This window comes from Triticum aestivum, chromosome 5B, assembly GCF_018294505.1.
Source record: "Triticum aestivum cultivar Chinese Spring chromosome 5B, IWGSC CS RefSeq v2.1, whole genome shotgun sequence".
Taxonomy (NCBI): Eukaryota; Viridiplantae; Streptophyta; class Magnoliopsida; order Poales; family Poaceae; genus Triticum; species Triticum aestivum.
The window spans coordinates 591,933,982-591,952,886 of NC_057807.1; the positions used below are offsets into that span (position 1 = coordinate 591,933,982).

At 47.7% G+C, this 18,905-nt stretch overlaps 3 protein-coding genes and 1 pseudogene across 5 annotated transcripts; all 4 read left to right on the forward strand.

Annotated features, from left to right (window-relative positions):
- The first annotated feature begins 9 nt into the window (after positions 1-9).
- LOC123113473 (protein AE7-like 1) lies at positions 10-2,617 on the forward strand. Of its 2 annotated transcripts, none has more exons than XM_044534709.1 (5): positions 10-215; positions 350-455; positions 1,141-1,240; positions 1,957-2,002; positions 2,086-2,617. In XM_044534709.1, the coding sequence occupies exons 1-5, from the start codon at positions 116-118 to the stop codon at positions 2,169-2,171; spliced, it is 438 nt and encodes a 145-aa protein (XP_044390644.1). In that variant the 5' UTR covers positions 10-115; the 3' UTR covers positions 2,172-2,617. The 2 variants fall into 2 exon arrangements, with proteins under 2 accessions (XP_044390644.1, XP_044390645.1); XM_044534710.1 differs by having other exon boundaries at positions 2,237-2,617.
- Positions 2,618-7,272: 4,655 nt separating this feature from the next.
- Positions 7,273-11,309, forward strand: LOC123113474 (uncharacterized protein At1g01500). The gene is made up of 3 exons (XM_044534711.1): positions 7,273-7,516; positions 7,855-8,604; positions 10,658-11,309. The coding sequence occupies exons 2-3, from the start codon at positions 7,930-7,932 to the stop codon at positions 10,892-10,894; spliced, it is 912 nt and encodes a 303-aa protein (XP_044390646.1). The 5' UTR covers positions 7,273-7,516; positions 7,855-7,929; the 3' UTR covers positions 10,895-11,309.
- A 1,278-nt stretch (positions 11,310-12,587) lies between these two features.
- LOC123113475 (uncharacterized) lies at positions 12,588-17,174 on the forward strand. 2 transcript variants are annotated; one of them, XM_044534712.1, is made up of 6 exons: positions 12,588-13,075; positions 13,262-13,347; positions 13,436-15,694; positions 15,788-15,955; positions 16,055-16,232; positions 16,334-17,174. In XM_044534712.1, exons 1-6 carry the CDS (start codon positions 12,946-12,948, stop codon positions 16,978-16,980), a joined length of 3,468 nt encoding a protein of 1,155 aa, XP_044390647.1. In that variant the 5' UTR covers positions 12,588-12,945; the 3' UTR covers positions 16,981-17,174. The 2 variants fall into 2 exon arrangements, with proteins under 2 accessions (XP_044390647.1, XP_044390648.1); XM_044534713.1 differs by having other exon boundaries at positions 13,439-15,694.
- Positions 17,175-18,375: 1,201 nt separating this feature from the next.
- LOC123118189 (uncharacterized) lies at positions 18,376-18,514 on the forward strand (annotated as a pseudogene).
- Positions 18,515-18,905: the final 391 nt, after the last annotated feature.

Here is an 18,905-nt window from a genome sequence, read left to right on the forward strand (position 1 = left end):
ACCGAAACTGCTAGCTCGCCAACACTTTTGTCCTCTTGTCGCTCTCTCTCTCGGCCGACGACCGAAGTCGCACGGCAGAGCACCGCCGCCGCCGGGGAGGAGGGGGAGGGGGGAGATGACGGTGGGGATGATCAACGCGAACCCGGTGGTGCACGAGCGGCCGGAGCGCGCCGCCCACCCCGCGCACGCGGCGCTCGACGCGCTCGACGTCTTCGGTAACGGAAGCACAAACTTCCCCTCCCCGGATCCCTCGGGTTCCCTTTTTCCTCCATTGATTGATTGGATTGGATTGGATTGGATTGCCTTCACCGACGGCGACGGGGGGACTGACTGATTTGGGCGCGTGCAGATACGGTGCGGGACATCAAGGACCCGGAGCACCCCTACTCGCTGGAGCAGCTCAGCGTGCTCTCCCAGGAGTCCGTCTCCGTCGACGAGAAGCTCGGCCACATCCAGTACGTATGCCTGCAAGAATGTGCTCAGCTTTTCCGATGAGTAGGGTACCAAGTTATCAGATATTCAGATTAGTAGGGGCTGGGACTGGGAGGCAGTGTTAATTTCCAATGGTAATTGCTTTGTTCCAGGCGTGTCATGCACTCATGCCCCTACCATCCCCTTCCAATCTTAGAAGCCAGAATCATTGAGGGTTCCTACTACTTCAGTCGAAATGTGGAACGCGGCGTGCGCGGTTCGTACAGTCCGGCTAGCTAGATTTACATTCGTGACAAGATAGTTGCTACCATAAACGATCTACCAAGTCAATTTGACCATTCATATTATACTCCCTACATCTCAGTGGAGATTCAGAGTATGATCTTGAAGGCACGTTGCGTACAGAAATGGAGGGTTGATTGCTTTTCTAGAATTAAATAGACGAATGTCTCATAGGATTGCTTGCTGCTTGGGATGTGATATCCCACTAGCTTTGCCGATCCTTATAGATTATGTCTTTATTCTGTATACGGACTCTGCGACCTTCAGGGTGCATTTGCTTACTGCGGGCAAAGCATCCTCTGTTACTCTCGTTGTACAGTACAGTATGCTCGTACAAAATATGTTTTGTTTCATGCAAGAAATTGACAAGCATCATTCAGCTTCAGTTTGTTGGGATCACTGTTCACACCTTAAAATTGCTTGCAGGATAACCTTCACCCCAACTGTGCAACACTGCAGTATGGCCACAGTGATTGGTCTGTGCCTCAGGCTTAAGTTGATGCAAAACTTCCCTCCGCATTTCAAGGTGCTTATTACTATGTTTCTGTATTCATGGTGTTCTGATTAAGTCAACTGGTTGAGACTTGAGATGCTTTACATTATGTTTTATGTAGCATATGTGCCATCAGCAGCCATTATCCAAACTTTTAGAGTTTTCACGCATGTTCATTTTAGGCACTTCTGTTATCTTTTGTCTCTGTGCAGTGAAATATGGGATAGTTGGAATGTCACAAATTTAACCATTAGTTGATATTGTTTTTTTTCATCCCTCAAGACACTTGCCACATATGTACACAGATGTGCATGTTTGCAAATTCGTAAACATTGTGTAGATCAAGAGAAGCAGACAGGCATCACAAGCCATACACCGTAAATTGTGTGCACACATAAAAGCTAGCTCCTATAACCTATAAGAATGTTAATAAACCTACTGAACCATTTATGATGGTTTTTTTATCTGCCTCAGAGGAACCATAAATCATCTCTGAGTCTTTTAAACTTATATTTTCTGTAGAATACTATTCATGGATCTGCAAGTTATGTAGTCAGGTGCTTGTCTTCAGTAGCACTGTTTAAGATTTGGAGCTAGGTATAATGCAAACGATCTCCAAAAAAAAAGTATATCATAATATTTTGAACAAAACCCCCTTCATAATAATTCCTGATGAATATATTATTCAGCTATTAAGCATTTCAGTGGGAATATGATTCCTTTTTTTGGGGGGTTGTATGAATGTGCAGATTGACATTAAGGTTGCTCCAGGATCTCTTGCTAATGAAGAATCAGGTGCGTAAGATGACAAATACCTAACTCATGGCTAAGCTTGTAGCTTTCAGTCTAATACGATTGGGCATTATAACTCATGACAGGGCAGCATTATCGATGGAACTACACAATTAATTCATTTTACTCTGTACCTGCTGAACTCTGCAAAACGAGAACGGCAGTTGTATAGCACAATTGTGTTTGAACAGCGCTACTTTAGTATGGTATGTCGTTATTAACATGCTGGATTGACAGTAAACAAACAGCTGAACGACAAGGAGAGGGTCGCGGCGGCGTTGGAGAACCCCAACCTCCGGCAGCTGGTGGACGACTGCCTCTGTTCGGATCATCCGTCGTCGTACTAGCTCGCCCCCTGCTGGTGCCCCCGCAACCCGTGCCTGCCGTACATCAATAATAAGCAGGCGTGGCATGTTGTGTGTTTGCCCTATACTGCACCTGATCATGCATGGGCCAATTTTTTCTCTGTTAGTTGTATGCTACTACGTGGACTGGAATATCGTCAGCAATATGCATTTTTCATGCCTGCTTATGCACCAATCCTTCAGAGTAATAGGGAATAAAGAATGTTGTAGTTTGTTGCGGCATGATCGATTTGGTCCTATCTTACCGCTTCTCTGTCGATTGTTGGTTGGTGGCTTGTTGCCGTCAGGTTTTTGCAAATGGAATGTGATGTGCATTTAAGCCGTGCTTTAGTTGCGATTACTGATTAGTCTCTCCCTTATCTGTTGTCATGTTTCTCTTTTAGACGCATCATCATCGTTTGCTGGTTATCGACTTTGGGAAGAAGGGGAGCCGTGTGGTGCTCCCCTTCTCTCTATGTAATGTACATAGTCTTGGCAATGTCAAAATGACTAAATGAGGCAAAGTTCTGATGATGTAATAACGTGTGCGGCTTTGCTTTGCTTGCTGTCCATATGTTGTATATGCAGCAGCTCGATGAATTTGTCTATCTCCAGTCAGAAGAACATGACTCGGATGTTTTATCACCTGTGAACTGGAAGGAACTTGTCCCGTTGACTGCCCACGACGAGCCCCTCTGATTGCCTCATGGATTGAAACTTTTTTGCATCACATGAATTGTCAGGTTGCGTGCGATTTGGTTATGTTGTATTTGTTTTTTTTTTTGCATGATAATACGTGTCTCATTTATATAGAATAAAGATCAAGTTACAAGGCACGTAAGCACCGATCATACATGACTGAAAAGATAGGAAGATCCTATGCAAAATACCAGCGCCTGTCCCTTTCCTTCGACACCACCGAAGCGGCCACTAAAGGGTAAAAAGACAGATCACCTCTTTGCCCAAGCTCGACGCTGCTCCATCGCTGATCAGCAGCTTTACGGACCTCCAAAGTAGTTTGCCAAAAGCAAAACCATAGCCGTTGAAAGAATCAGACCGGGGCAACATGTCCCCGGACACGCCATCGAACTTCAGAACTGACACCCTCGTATGACGACGACGTCGGAGAAGGAAACCAGAACTGCCCGCCTTCGACCACAGACCCAACACAAGATACTCCATCTTTCAGCTGTCACTTGCGTAGACAACCGTCTGCGCGTACTCCTGAACGACAAGACCTCCCTGCTCCACCATGACGTCGGAGACAACGCCACAGCAACGGGGACAGAGCAGAAGGAGAGACACACCTGATGGAGTCGCCGCCGCCGCCTCGTCAACACCATCCATGAACCCTAACGCTGTCGATCTGAGGAATCGACAGAGACACGATGCCATCAACTCCGAGACGCCACCATGAAGGACACCGCCGGTGTGAGAGTGGGGTTGAGGCAGATTTATTCGTCCGGGCGCCGCTCCCACCACCCCAACGACGCACCACGACCTACAAATCCAAAATCTAACTACAGAGCGGAGGAATGGGGTCCCCCCTCCCTCCTGCCGTCGGAGCAGCAGCCGAAGGGAGAGGGGGGCAGCGCACCGGCCGGTGGAGATCGGAGGAAAAAGTGCCTCGCCCTAGTCGCCTGGTGGCGGCGGCGGCTAGGGTAGGAAATGAAGGCCGGCCTGTTTCACGCGGTTATGTTGTATTTGTGCTGGACCGCGTGTGCACCCCAGAAATAGCAGTCGGACGTACTCTAGTACGTACTCCCTCCGTCTGGAAATACTTGTTATCAATAAATCAATAAAATGGGATGTATCTAGATGTATATTAGTTCTAGATACATCCCTTTTTTATCCATTTTGATGACAAGTATTTTCGGACGGATGGAGTACTTTAGTAGTTTTCATTTTGCTTGCGGACGAGGCAACTGATAAGTTCAGACAAGTTTCTGTCCGGCGCCGGTGCAGGCAGATAATGGAATGAATGAATGGTCCTATACCTATGCATTTGCTTGTACTTTCTCCGTTTCAACATGTTTGAAGTTATGTGTTTGTTCTAAACCAAACTTCTTTAAGTTCGACCGAGTTCGTAGAAATATATACAAGTAACTACAATAACAAATTAGCTTCATTAAATTCATAACAACATAGTTCTTTTGTAAAGTTGGCCAAACTGACCATGGAACGACCCCCCCCCCCCCCCAAAAAAACTGACTTATAAACACTTCGAAACAGAGGGAGTATCCGTCCGCAGACAGAGGGACCGTCCACGGACACGAATGCGCGAGCCAGCCATCCAATGCTACCCGCGTACATTTCAGACCATAGTTCAACTAAAACGGAGGAAATCGTCAAGATTTCATTAAAGTTCGGATAGAAAATAGCACAAAGAATCCATATATAGCACGCAAATAACTCAGCAATAGTTCAAATTCAGCGAGATTAATCGGATGTTTAACAAGTTTTTCATGAACGGATCATGTCATCCCATGCATACTGCCCCTTCAGCTTCATCCAACAGTATATGTATATAAATGCTCGTCCCTCTATTGTGGTACATCACGGCAACGCGTACGGCTACACAATGTGTAGAGCAACATTGAGTGATGAATGATTCAATCAACAAGTAGAACGAGAAGAAGCAAAACTTACGATCTCCTCCGTTGCCGTGCGCAATGGCCACCATGTCTCTAGCCGAGCAACCGCGTCATAAAACTTGATGAAGATGGTCTGGATGGCATACCATCCATATGATAATAACTTCACAATTGTGTTGTAGGATGATGTGCATGTCGTAGAGCGTAATGTGCTTTCACGCGTGAAACGAATCATGCACGCGCTGCCAGAAGAGCCCCATTCTGCTCCTGCATACGAAATCCACAGATATGGTCAACCATGCATCGCACAACAACTCATCCTCCATGGTCGAGTACCCCGCCATCCTTCGTACTATAAAAAACCGACACGACATTCGAAAATAAGTTCAATGACATTTGATTGAACACCTGACGAGCGTGGTGTCCACCATAGACGTCATCGACAGGGGACGGGGTCGTAAAAGGCAAGCGGGCATCCGAGTCCTACGTGGCTGCTGTCTGGACTCGACTCCTGCCAAGCCTCCCAACTTTGCTTCTAATTTACAAGAAAAAAATACGTCCAGACCGGTTGGCGGACCGATACAGGTATGCGTTGAATGACAAAACATGTGCGGACCACACGGTCCCATGTATGTGCGGTCGGTTTGATGGTCCACGTTAAAGATGCACTTATAGTCGTTAATGATGTGACATACTAACCTAGCCCGAACGCCAAAACTAAAGATTCGGTGGCTGGATGAGAGCTAGCCACGCCCAAAATACTTCCATTAGCGCACGGTTCACAATAATAAAATAAAAAAGGCAGTAGCACGACCTCATCTCACCAAACCGAGACTAGAAAGCTCAAGCTCTCGAGATTAGCACCACTTGGCCTGCACCGCACACAGCCTGACGATTGATTAGACGTACTGTGCTACGAACAAGAAGACAAGCCCGGATCTCGTATGCAGACACGTACTCCCTTCGTCCGGAAATACTTGTCATCAAAATGGATAAAAAAAAATGTATCTAAATGTATTTTAATTTTAGATATATTTTTTTTATTCATTTTGATGACAAGTATGATCCGTGCCTTGCCGACGTGAGCTGCCGAGAGCCTCGAATTAACTTGGGCGGCCTCGATTAAATTAAATTGGTCGTGGACGGAGACGGAGACGACGACAGCGACCGAGATATTTTTGTGAGGGGTCGAGATGAAGGAACCAACCAACTCGCGTCGCGCCTAGCCTTGGATTGATGTGGGAGCCACGCGCACCCCACGTGTGGCCGTCCGTGGTTTGGGTGCAGCTGTGCATACATCTCCCCGTAGCTAATCCGATCACATGGGCCCGCATGCACTTGTGAAATGGATAAGGTCAAGTTTTTCTTTCTTTTTCTGCCAAGAAGGTCCAGGATTTTTAGGGGAAATGTGATAATCTGTTAATGAGAAGTCGACATAAAAAAAGTTAATGAGAAGTTTCTCACCCCAGCTTCTTTTTTTTAGGGCTGCTGTTTTATTAACTAATCTAGTACAGTTTTTCTGCCATGTTCATGTACATAAAAGCAATATGAATTCACGTTATTTTTTGACCCTCAGAGAAGGAATCATGTTAACACCCTGAAAATAGCGTTGCTATGGGTCACCACTCTGGAGGGACACGAGCACCTTTGAGGTACGGAGAGGGTAAGGTTTAAGATTGACGAAGTCATCGCAAATACTTTACAGTTGATAGAAATTTTATCCTTCATTGAACGAAGATCATCAAAAAATCTAGAATAAATTATAAAAAATGCAATCGTTCATGCCAAAATTATTACTTGAGCCCGCGTGTGACTAACCATATGAACTACGCTCAATTCGTAAAGTATGAATCCACCACATTGGCATATTGGGTGAACAATAAGAGGGTGTCAATTGTCAAGTCAAGTTAGAAAAAAAGAAATTGGTTGACTACGAGCATGACTGGTAGTTTATGATTCGTAACCATTACGAAAGTATAAATTATGTCAGCACCCCGGGACAACAAGGATGTATGGTCTTCTCATACATGACGATGTGATTCGTCACATCAATTCAAATTTTCGACGGTGATGATTGTGGCTCCGGACACTGGTACTTAAGGGCATGTGCAGAAGATTTTTTGGGCTATCATCAACAACAAGATTAGAGTGGCTTCAAATGAGAGCGGCGACATCGGTGCGTCGAAGATGGCAATCTGGAACAAAGGAAGGAAAAAAAAACCCACGGAAAACCTAGTCAAACGGTCAGAAAGATGTGCAACTAGAACTCCAGAAGAATTATTTCCACTCCATCCATCCGCATCCTTACGCGCAAAAACGACCTTGAAAATATCGGAAAATACACCCCTCGCCCCCCTCTCTCCTCCTGAGACCACCGGTGCTTATCCTCCCTCCTTCCTTTTCTTCCCCCTCTCGCGATCTCCCCCCACCAGGCAGGCCACCACGCCTCCCCCCGCCGAAGCTCCACGGGATCGATTCTCCTCTCGCGGCCGGCCGGCCGGATTCCTCCTCCTCCTCGGCTCCACTGGACTGGCGCGCGGCGGAGACCCGCCCGCCCAGGGATTTGATTCCTTTTGCCGGTGACGAACCCTAACCTGCTCGTCATGTTTTTCTTTCCCCTCTGCCTTGAGCAAATCGAATTAGAAATTTTCTGTCTGGGACGGACGCGCCGGTCCGCCACGGATTTTGTTTGCCGGGTTGCGCCGGTGAGCCAGTTTGATTTCCTAAATTTCGTGGTCTCGATTGAGCTCCCACGCCCCTGGTGCTTGCAGTCAATCGAATTGATGTTTGATGTTCTATGCAATAAAATTGATCGGGTGTTTGTTCTTGCTAAAATTAGGCTGTTAGATAGAAATTTCTTAAGATCGTGTACTTAAACCCAACAACTCTTTACTAACCTGAAATTTATCTTGTACAGGTAGTGGAATTGGAACCCCTGCGGTGCTGTAGTTCGTGCGGTGTCGTCGTCCTGGCGGTACAGTAATAAATCAAGATGGGCGACGGGGTGGCTTTTGAGGCTGCCAGGAAGATCATCATGCACCCGCTCTACGCGTCGAGGTCCTCGCCTTGGCTCGACCTCAAGGTGTTCTATGTGAGGGTCAGCAACTGCATGGTGGACGAGTCGGCGCCGGACCATCTCACGCTCAACCATATCCCGCTGTCTCCTGACACGGTCATCGAGGTCAACGGGCGGCGGAGCAGCATGCACACCGAGTTCGTCTCCTCGTCCCTCAGAAGGGACAGGATCGACAAGAAGACCGAGGAGGCCACGTACGTGAGCACGGACAGCATAAGGATGACGGGGAGCGTGAGGTTTCAGGTGTTTGAGAAGAACGATCTCTTGCTCACCGGAGACCTGGAGTTATGCAATGCCAATGGAGTGGTCGGGGAACCGAAGAGCAGCAGCAAGAAGTGGAATATCAAGTGCCATTCGTCGGCATCGTCTAGCGGTTTCTTGAAGGGGAAGATGTCCACGGGCCCAGACTCTGCGCATCCTGTTGTTGAGGTGTATGTCGCTGGCACTTTCTCTGGCACGCCAATTATATTAACCAAGACGGTACAGTTTATATCACGGAGGAAGTCCCAGATGAAACTGAAGCTGGATTCTATCCCTGAGAATGAAGCAACTGAACTACATACAGAGAACTCACACGGGGACTCTTTGAAGGTACTTCACTACGTATCCACACAGTCACCATTACTAGAGTTCCTGGCATTTGTTTGATCTCATATATTGTATGATCACCCGGGCTTAAAACATATTGGGAGGGGCGCTGAACTGTTTTAGTTTAATCGGCGTTTTTCTAGCAAATTGGTGACGTGCCAATGGCATATTCGCTATGATAAACATCAATTGAAATGTATCCTCTCTGGGCAAATTTCTTGCTTATATAGCCAACAACAAGAACAACAAAGCCTTTAGTCCCAAACAAGTTGGGGTAGGCCAGAGCTAAAACTCATAAGATCTGGAAACCAACTCATAGTTCTGGCACATGGATAGCTAGCTACCACACACCCCTGTCCATGGCTAGTTTTTTTGGTGATATTCCAGTCCTTCAAATCTCTCTTCACATACTCCTCCCATGTCAAGTTTGGTCTACCCCGACCTCTCTTGCTTATATAGCCCATTGTTTAGCTATATTCGATGTACCATTTTTTATATTCTTGCAAGTAGTGTGCACAATCAAATTTTAACTTCAGCAGGATAAATAGGCTCCTATTTACCTATGTATATATGCGTTCTTATGTTGGTGCTACTAAATTATTACCAACATATTTTGACCCATTTCTGATATTGATGCTATTGCCAAGCAACCCACTATATACATGGCTTGCACATGATATGGATTGCAGCATGTTGTGCAAGTGCAATCTTTTCTTTCTGAATCTTGCTTCTGACCTGCTGCTTAATTATTCTTTTATGAGGATGACTAGGAGAAAATATAGGACCTGGTAACAGTAACTAGTCAATACATATCCCACGATGAAACTTCTTGTTGTGGGCGCATATTTGGACATTTGCGCTGTGCATACACTCTTTAAACAGAATGAACCGTAGGTGAAACTGAACACTGACAGGTGTCAATGTAAAAAAAAAGGTACTATCTGGCTAGTAGATGTATGATGCCCATCTGAACTAGGAACTTAGGCACCTGATTGATACTGTACCTTAAGGCATGCTCACGTTTAGTATTTTCAGTGCTCAAGTCCATCAGTTCAGATCATTACCCATGGAATCTCAATTGCAGTTTTATAGAGATGCCACTGTTGTCTACTTTTAACTCAAAATCACTATACATACCTATGGATACTGGATGAGGGTTTTAACGTTGCTACCTCATGCCAGAAGTTGTATACTCATGGATATGCCATCATTACAACAGTTTTCAGTTTCCTTGGTTACCCCACAAGCCAAATTGTCCATATTGATCTTACATATAGCATGAAGTTTATATTTTGTCTCAGGTTATCCTAGCGAGAGTAACCTTACTCTTTAGATGCCCTATATTTTGTCTCAGGTTAATATAAGAGCGTTTAGAATACTAAAGTAGTGATCCAAACGCTCTTATATTAGTTTACAGAGGGAGTACATGTGTTGACTGCCAAATGCTTGAATTCTAACTAAATGGGTGAATTGTACAGCACGCAGAACCTTAGACTTTAGCGACACAGCATAGTAAGAGCATAAGGATGAAAAGCAGACTGGCAATTTTTTCCATTACAAATTCCATTGGTTGACTGGGACTGTTGCCCAGATTTATGCTCACGTGGCAGTTCTCTTGGTGCCATCACACAAGTATTCATTCGGGCTCATGATTAACTTCTGTTTTTTTTTTTTTGAATATTTACTGTGGAGCAAATCCCCACAGCCTTTATCAACTTCTGGCTGTTGATTTATGCCTGCCCTTTATTTTATCTTGCTTGACTAGCATCAAGTCATTTTCACTTGTTACTCCCTCCGTCCCAAAATAAGTGTCTCAACTTTGTACTAATTTCAGTACAAAGTTGTACTGAGGTTGAGACACTTATTTTGGGACAGAGTGTTTTGTAAGAACAATACCAAACATGTTTCTCAATCAAGGAAACTGCAATTGGGATTCAAAAGAGAACTATGTTAGAATGTGAATATTCAGTTATTTGCTGCCATCTCTGTTGAACACCAAGTCCAAATTTGATGGGATAATTGACAGTATTATTTCCTTTCCCACCTCCTGTTTCAGATATCAGAATTCTATGATCCCAAGTCTGAGACAGACATGGACATGGACTATAACAGCTTGTACTCGAGGCAGGACTTTCTAGAGGGCGAGGATGGTGAGCTTTCATGGTTTAATGCTGGCGTGCGGGTTGGAGTCGGGATCGGCCTCGGCATATGCGTGGGCGTTGGGTTGGGTGTTGGCCTGCTGGTCCGGACATACCAAGGCACCAGCAGGAACTTCAGGCGGCGGCTGCCCTGATGGCCAACGCTTCGCACACGTATATAGGAAACTGACTGCCCATCTTCCTGCCCATGCTAGCGATAGATGAGCGAGGCCTTGTGTTCTCCCCTCCTGCAGCTTGTGTGCACTGCCAACCATTTTTGTCCCTTTGAGGTATGTAAATGCGAGTATGTATATGTGTAGTAAAAAAATAAAATAAAGAGTCGAGTCGCTTGATGTTGCTGTGAGCATTAGATGGTTCTTTCTGAATTAAAATGTATTGATGAAGGAACTTTAGGTGACCGGCAAGTGCAGTGTTTAGTCTTGAGGGTGATGTTGCACCTAAGAACTGTTGCAAGCCATGACTTGTTGTGCAGAGGGAACCTGATTAGGTGGCCTGTTATGTGTGTCATATGGTTTACTTTGAGCTTTTTCTCGAACTTTTGATGGCTTTTAGGCTTGTGTTGGTCACCACTATCCATCTTGCTTCGAAATGCGATCTAGAGACGGGTCTTCATTTTTGTACAGTTTGTGCTGGTATGATGCATGATCTCTCCTGCTGTTTATAAAACAAAAATGTAAAGCCAGACTGATTCCAGAACAAAAAGAAAGGTGTGGAACTCAGCTCACACTTGCAGTATTGTAACTAGTGTTTTTTTGTATAATTGTATTACTATCTCCGGTATGATGTTTTATATATTGATGTCTTCAAGATGGAATATTGACCTTTTTAGTAGTACGAATTCTGTAGGAAAGAGACAAGTGCTGGATCTGCAATATGTTTGGTCACAGATTTAAATGATATTGATTTTATTTGACCAATCTCAGCAATCTTGTATACTCCCTCCGTTTCTAAATATAAGGCTTTCTAGAGATTTCAATATGGACTAAGTAAGGTTATATATAGACATATTCTAGAGTGTATATTCACTCATTTTGCTTCGTTTGTAGTTTCTATTGAAATCTCTAAAAAGACTTGTATATTTAGAAAGGGAGGGAGCATATATCAATGTCCAAAAGTAGAAAACTTTGGCTACTAGTACTTGAGAATATATCAGGAACGGAGGGAGTAGATGGGCACGAAGTACATATATTTTCATAAATGGTACTGTATTTAAGGTGGTCGCTGTAGGCCCTTGATACCGGAGATGGTGTAGCATAACCGTCTCTTAATCATCATCATCATCCTAACGGCAGGCAAAACCAATGGTGCAGGATTGAGTCCAGTAGTAGTAGTACAGTACAGCCCCAAACGTGAGCATCTTTCCAAGCCTTGCGCAGTACTACTGAAAATGCCATGTTTAGCTCGCACAAACCGAACCTCAATCAATCAATCATCTCCTTCTCTCTCTAAAACCTTTGGTAAATATTAGCAGCACATTCTTTCTTTAAAAGCACATTAATTAGTACTAGTACCTTATTTAAAATCGCACCGTCTTTTAATTTTTGTCAATGTCACAACCAGAACCCCTTTTAAGTTTTCCACAGAGTCACAAATCATGGTCAGAACTCAGAAAGCAGGGCATTAACCTAACCACCCCCACTACCACCTACTAACCAAAAGGCAGAGGCAGAGATTATGGGTGATTATTCCCAAATGCAGTGGATGCCCCTCTGCTTTTGGGTGGTGGTTTGCTTGGAATGTGGGTGAACCGGAGATGCAAACCAGACCTAACCTAACCAGGCAGAAGGGAACAGGCGACGGATGCATCATACGCATGTAATGTAACTTCCACGGCAATCAATCCTGGGTGTGCTGTGTGCTCTCACCACCGCCTGAAAGCGTCCGTCCACCGCGGCCGCACCTCTGCTCCCCGGACGGACGAGACGCCCCACCTCACTCGCCTCTCTCACTGACCCATTCCTCAAGAAAGCCGGGGGAAAGGAGGGGGAGGAAAACGAGAGGCCTTGCCGCCTGGGCGCTCTCACGCACCTACTCGACGGAAAGAAAGAGCACCGCGGGCGGCATTGTGGTTTTCAGGCGCCGCACCTAACCTTCTTTCTTTCCCCGGCCGGTGGCTTGTTTCATGGTGCGGCGCGGGGCAGGGCGGGTGGGTGTGCTGTTTGGTGGCGGACAGGTGAGGTGAGGGATGGCCGCCGGCGCCAGGGTGCCTGACCTCGGCTCCGACTTCGCCCAGAAGATGCTGCACGACCTCCGCCGACGCCGCGAGAGGCTCGGCTTCTCGGGCTCGCCGTCGGCCGCCGCCGCTGCGTCTCGGGGTACGTCATGTTTTGCCGTCGGTGTTTGCTTTGCACTCTCTTCTTGCTTAGAGGTTAGAATGTCATGTGTGCATGTGATGAGCTGATGATGCCAAAGACACTCTAGATAGAATTCATCTTTAGATGCGAGTTCAGACCCGATGTTGCTGTGTGATCACTGAACTTGCTCTGTCTGTTCTGTTGCAGACGCTGGCTCGAATTCGCAGAACCCAGTTCGAGGCCAGAAGCCACGGCAAGCAGCAGCAGCACCACCATCGGCGACACACAGATCAGTGAGTGATGCATGTTCCGAACCATGGCACGCCAGTTCTAAAATCTTCTAGCCTCTCAGTTAAAATTTTATCTCCGTTGCACTCGCAGCAGCAGCAGCAACAACCCAGCACCAGCAATGCCGTGGCCAGCGCGGCCAAGCCACGGCGGGGGCGCCCTATCGCCGCCGCCGCCGCCGACGCGCGCGCCATCGTGCCGTTCCAGGTAGGAGGCGCGGGCGGCGGCAAGACGGAGCATGCCGTCGTCGCGAGCGGCGTCGACGTGCAGATGGCCGCGCTGGCCCTCGCGCTCAGCGACGGGGGGAAGCTGCGGAACATGGAGGTCGTGGCGCGCAACGGCTCCGTCTTCTTCCGCCAGCTGGACACGGCCCGTCTGGGCGGTGGCGGCGGCTACCTCCTGCCGCCGCCGCCGCCTTCCGGAGGAGGTACAGGCGCGCGCGCCGGCGAGGTGGCGATCGGGGTGCAGGACCTGAACGACATGCTCATGGCGGCCTACTCCTCGGGCGGGAGGAGGAGGCCCGACGACGAGGCCCGGAAGAAGCTCTTCAGAGGGTCCATGGACATGGAGGAGGCGCTGAGCATGCTGGTCATGCTCCAGGACGCCTCCCGGTACATGGAAGGGTCGGGGAGCGGGCTCAAGGGCAAGGAGAACCGCAAGGGCTCGCCGGCGACGCGTTCCGCGAGGATCGAGGAGATCGTCGACGAAGATTCAGATGCTGAGCACGCCAAAAATGCTTCTATGCAGATGGTTGTTCACAACAAGTTTCAGAGTCATCAGACTGATCAGAGTACAGGCAGAAGCTCAGTCATGGAGTCTGGTCCAAGCATTTCCAACATCAAGAGTGCTTCTGAAGGTGAAAAGGATGGCTCAAAGGTGAGGATGCCGAGCGTGATCGCCAAGCTGATGGGGCTGGAGAATCTGCCGTCGTCGACAACGACGGCCGCCGCGGAGCGCAAGGGGACGGAGAGGTTTGTGAAACCTGGAGCCGCGGTGCCAAGGATGGAGGTCAGAGGAAACGCCATGGACCGCAAATTGCCGATACGGATCATCGCTTCAGAGAAGGGTCAGCACAAGATTGTGTTGGCAGGGGAGTGGAAGAACGGCCTGACAAACTTTGGAGAGTCTGAAATAGGTGCTGCTGCACTGTCAAACAGTTCATCACACCCTGCACCTGGTAATAATAGCAGGCAAGGAAGGCTAACCATGAGAGAAGTGCTGAGAAAGATGGTGGCAGCAGAGAGAGGAGCCGATGAAAAACAGGTAGCTGATGAGAGGATCATCCATGAGGACAAGACGGCTGCCGAAGAAATCAAACTGCAGAACTCTGTCAGCGTAGGATGCCGCGCCGACTCCGGTAAGAGGATGGATTTTCTGAAAAGATTCAGGAAGAATTCAGACAACAGGCCTGTCAAGGAGGAGAAGCACACTGCTCAGGTGAAGAGTGCAGAAGTTGGGAAGAAGCAGGCCACCGGCATGAGACGGTTGCTGGGGAGAGACGGCGAGGGGAAATCGAGGAGGGCGAGGGAGAAGGTTAACAAGGAGAACCTTGCCAGTGCAGAAACCAAGGCTGCAGGAAAGAATGGGAAGACAGATCAGGTCAAACATCAAGCACAAAGTAAGCATGTAGACAGACAAAGCAAGCTGAGGAAACCGCAGAATCGTCGGGAAATGCAGAGCGAAACGCCGAGCCGGAAGTTGGAAAACAAGAAGTCACTGATGCCAGAAGCAGGGCACATGAAAAAGAAGCCTGAGTATACTGTAGTGACACAACAGGAGAATGAAGAACGTGCAAAAGAACATGTCAGTTTTAGCAAACCAGCAGATAGCACACATGGCGAAGGCGGTTTGTCGGAACCATTGGCAATAGTAGTGAGAGGCAACAGCACAACCGGAGCAGCTTCCTTGGACCAACCATTACAGAAAATAACTCAAGGATCTAGTGAGAAAGCAACTGAAACACCGAGGGAACCGCAGAATCGTCGGGAAACGCATAGCAAAGCACCAAACTGGAAGTTGGAAAACAAGAAGGCACTGTTGTCAGAAGCAGGGCATATGAGAAAGAAGCTCGAGTGCACTGTAGTGGCACAACAGGAGAATGAGGTAGATGCAAAAATAAATGATACTATCAGTTCTAACAAACCAGCAGATAGCACACATGTCGAAGGCGGTTTGTCGAAACCATTGACAATGGTAGTGAGAGACAGCACCACAGCTGAAGCAATTCCTCTGGACCAACCTTTGCAGAAAATAACTGAAGGAATCAGTGATCCTACAATTCCTGCAGAGACTGTTGTACATGCAAGTGAGGATTTGAAGTTCTTGGATCAGAGCGCAATTGCTGAGATAAATGTAAGTTTGTCCAACCTAGGCACTCTGCTTAAACTCTCCGTGCACACATTTTATCATCATCTTAATGAAGCGTGGAATTTGTGTAAAATGCAGGATGAAAGGATGAACCACACACCTAGTGAGACTACACAGATACCTGAAATATTTACCGAGGAAGAACGGCAGCAGGAAGAAGAACAACAACAGCAACAAATGATAGTGAAAGAGCAACTAACTGAGGATTTGAAGTTCTTGGATCAGAGTATGATTCCTGAGACAAATGTAAGTTTGTCCAAACTAGACACCCTGCTTAAACAATCTGCGTGTGTGCTAAATTTTGTTATCATTCTAATGAAGTGTGCAATTTGGTGTAAAATGCAGGATGAATGGATCAACCACACACCTAGTGAGGCCACACAAATACCTGAAACATTTGCCGAGGAAGAACAGCAGCAGCAACAACAACAACAGGAACAACAAACGGTAGTGATACCGGAAGCATTTACCAAGGAGGAAGAAGAGCAGCAACAAATGATAGTGAAAGAGCAACTAACTGACGGTACGCATGTTCTTGATGTCCTGTCCTGTAGTAGTAAACTGAAGAAATTTTCACTCTGTTCAGAAAGCCATTGAATGGAACACCATCTGCTTTTATTGCAGGCTCGGATGATCATACCACAACGTCCGTCAGTTCTGAAAATTTGCAGGAGACACATGTTGTTACATGCGATTCTTTGACAGAGAACCAGCTCATGCTCATGAGACTGCTGGTAAAGGATCGGTACTTGCTCGAAACCGCAAAGGCGATCGTCAGAGTAGATGCCCCCGTCAGTTTCATGGACGACGTCGCCGGTGCGCCGAGCTGGTCGGACAAGGGCAACGATCTCCTCTCCGACGTGGCCCGGGAAGTGATCAGAAGGAAAGGCAAACGGAGCGAGGCGATGGAGGAGGTCAGCGTGGCGCGCACCGCCAACCTGAGGCTGCGATACCTCGATGATCTCGTCAGAGAGCTGGACGGCGACGTCGAGAGCCTGGACATGTCCAAGTCCAAGAGAACTCAGCAGCAGGGCGACAACCGCGCGGCCGAGAATCTGCGCAGGATACTTGAGAGTGACATCCAGAATGACCACCCCGACGCCAACTCGACGTGGGATTTCGGGTGGAACCGCGTGTGGGAGCTGCCGTTGGAGAAGGGCGACGTCGTGAGGGATCTGGAGAAGAACATACTGGGCGGCATCATCACCGACGTGGCGAGGGATCTCATCGGAGTATCGGTGCGACATGGCTGTTGTCCCTGCGTGGCTTGAGTGGAGCTGTGGAGAGAAAACTTTTAGAGTGATTGGGGTCACTAGGTTAGGCTAATTTTTTGATCTGTGCCGCGTTTATTCGCTGTGAGGTTTCCCTTTGTTAAGGAAATATGTGTGTTCCGTTCTGTTCCTTTTTTCGACAGGTTGTGGTTTTTTTCTAGTAGTATACTCAAGGAAATGCGCCATTGTTTCAATTCGAGTTTTCCATGCCCTATTAGCATCCTATATTTGCATATCAGGGGGGCATCCCTTATTCAGCATGGAAAGTTGGAAGACCAAGTTCGAATCTGGTGAACCGTCCTTAGGCCAGGCTATTCCATCTGGGATTTTGGTTCGAACAACGTGTGAGAGCTGTCGATCGAGTAGAATGAAGTTGTCATAAATTTGGAGAAGTCGATCGAGTAGAATGAAGTTGTCATAAATTTGGAGAAGACCATATTGGGTGGCATTATCACACGTACGGAGGTGTCACAGATCTATATAGTGGCTGGAACATAAGCAGGCATATTTGTATTAAAACATGGCATAATAAACACACATGTGCTGAATTGTGCAATGTAACTAGCAGCTAGGCCAACGGGAGATGGAGATTCGTTGTGCTGAACCGTGACTTATGAGTACAAAGCATAGCGAATTGACTGTTAGAATATATTGTATGTATATACGGTTGTGTATATAAAACCGTATAAACTCTTGGTGTTGCGTGCGTGATCAACTTTGTAATCTGGTAGTTAGGTTTAAGCTTCGATCCTTATCTTGTAGATAGCTAACTTGAGGATCAAGCCTAACCAACTACCGAATCCTGTAAACCCTAGCCTATGGCTATATATAACACGCAACGCGTCCCTGCTAGGCATACGCTTCAAGCCATCTTTCATGGTATTCAGAGCCTATCTTCTCTAAAGCACATCTCTCGTAGCCATGGCATCCTCAAGCTCCATTGTCGCCGCGCCTGCCCTCATCCCCATAGCCGTCCGACTCCATCGCTCCAACTTCCTGGTATGGCGCGCGCAAGCCATGGCAGCTATCCGTGGGGCGCAGCTCGTCTCCTACCTTGATCCAGATCGGGAGCAGCCGGAGCAGAAGCTTCGCGACAAGGACGGCAAGCCCACGGACGTGCCCAACCCTGCATACGACATCGACAAGGCTCGAGATTCTCAGGTGCTGAGTTTCATCTTCAACTCCATCTCAGCTCCTATTATGGTTCAGGTCGCACACTGCGATACAACGGCCAAAGCATGGGCCGCCATCAGGGAGATCTTCATCTCCCAAACTCAGGCGCACGTCGTCAACACCAGAATCGCCCTCTCCACCACCAAGAAGGGCAACTCGACGATGTCCGAATACATTGGGCGCATGAAGGCGCTCGGTGATGAGATGGCATCGGTGGGCAAGCCGCTCACCGACGATGACATGGTGTCCTACATCCTGGCGGGACTCAACTACGACTACGTGTCCTTCGTCTCCACGATCTGCGCTCGCACCCAGCAAATCAAGGTGAGCGAGCTTTACTCGCAGCTGATCAGCTTTGAAAGCAGGTTGGCCATGTTTTAAGGTGGAGGGCAGTCCACCCACTCCTCTGCCAACGCCGTGTCTCGCGGCGGACGCGGTGGATCCAACCGCGGTGGTGGCCGCGGTGGCAACGGTGGCCGCAATGGAGGCGGCGGACGTGGTCGCGGCGGCGGCCGCGGCAATGGAGGAGGCCACAACGACCTGCCTGAGGTCTTCTGCCAAATCTGCACCAAGCCAAATCACATGGCCATGGAGTCCTATCGTCGTTTTGATGTCTCCTTCAACAAGGAGAAAATTGCAGCAGCCGTCAACACCAACTCCTCCTACGGGGTGGACACGAACTGGTATGTGGACTCAGGTGCAACAGACCACATTACCAGCAAGCTCAACAAGCTCACCGTACGTGACAAGTA

Coding starts and splice junctions, on each gene's coding strand:
- LOC123113473 (XM_044534710.1), top strand. CDS start 116: ATGACGGTGGGGATGATCAACGCGAACCCGGTGGTGCACGAGCGGCCG. Junction 456..1,140: donor GAGAAGCTCGGCCACATCCA/GTACGTATGCCT, acceptor AATTGCTTGCAG/GATAACCTTCACCCCAACTG. Junction 1,241..1,956: donor ACTTCCCTCCGCATTTCAAG/GTGCTTATTACT, acceptor ATGAATGTGCAG/ATTGACATTAAGGTTGCTCC.
- LOC123113474 (XM_044534711.1), top strand. CDS start 7,930: ATGGGCGACGGGGTGGCTTTTGAGGCTGCCAGGAAGATCATCATGCAC. Junction 8,605..10,657: donor CACACGGGGACTCTTTGAAG/GTACTTCACTAC, acceptor CTCCTGTTTCAG/ATATCAGAATTCTATGATCC.
- LOC123113475 (XM_044534712.1), top strand. CDS start 12,946: ATGGCCGCCGGCGCCAGGGTGCCTGACCTCGGCTCCGACTTCGCCCAG. Junction 13,348..13,435: donor CATCGGCGACACACAGATCA/GTGAGTGATGCA, acceptor TTGCACTCGCAG/CAGCAGCAGCAACAACCCAG. Junction 15,956..16,054: donor GTATGATTCCTGAGACAAAT/GTAAGTTTGTCC, acceptor TGTAAAATGCAG/GATGAATGGATCAACCACAC.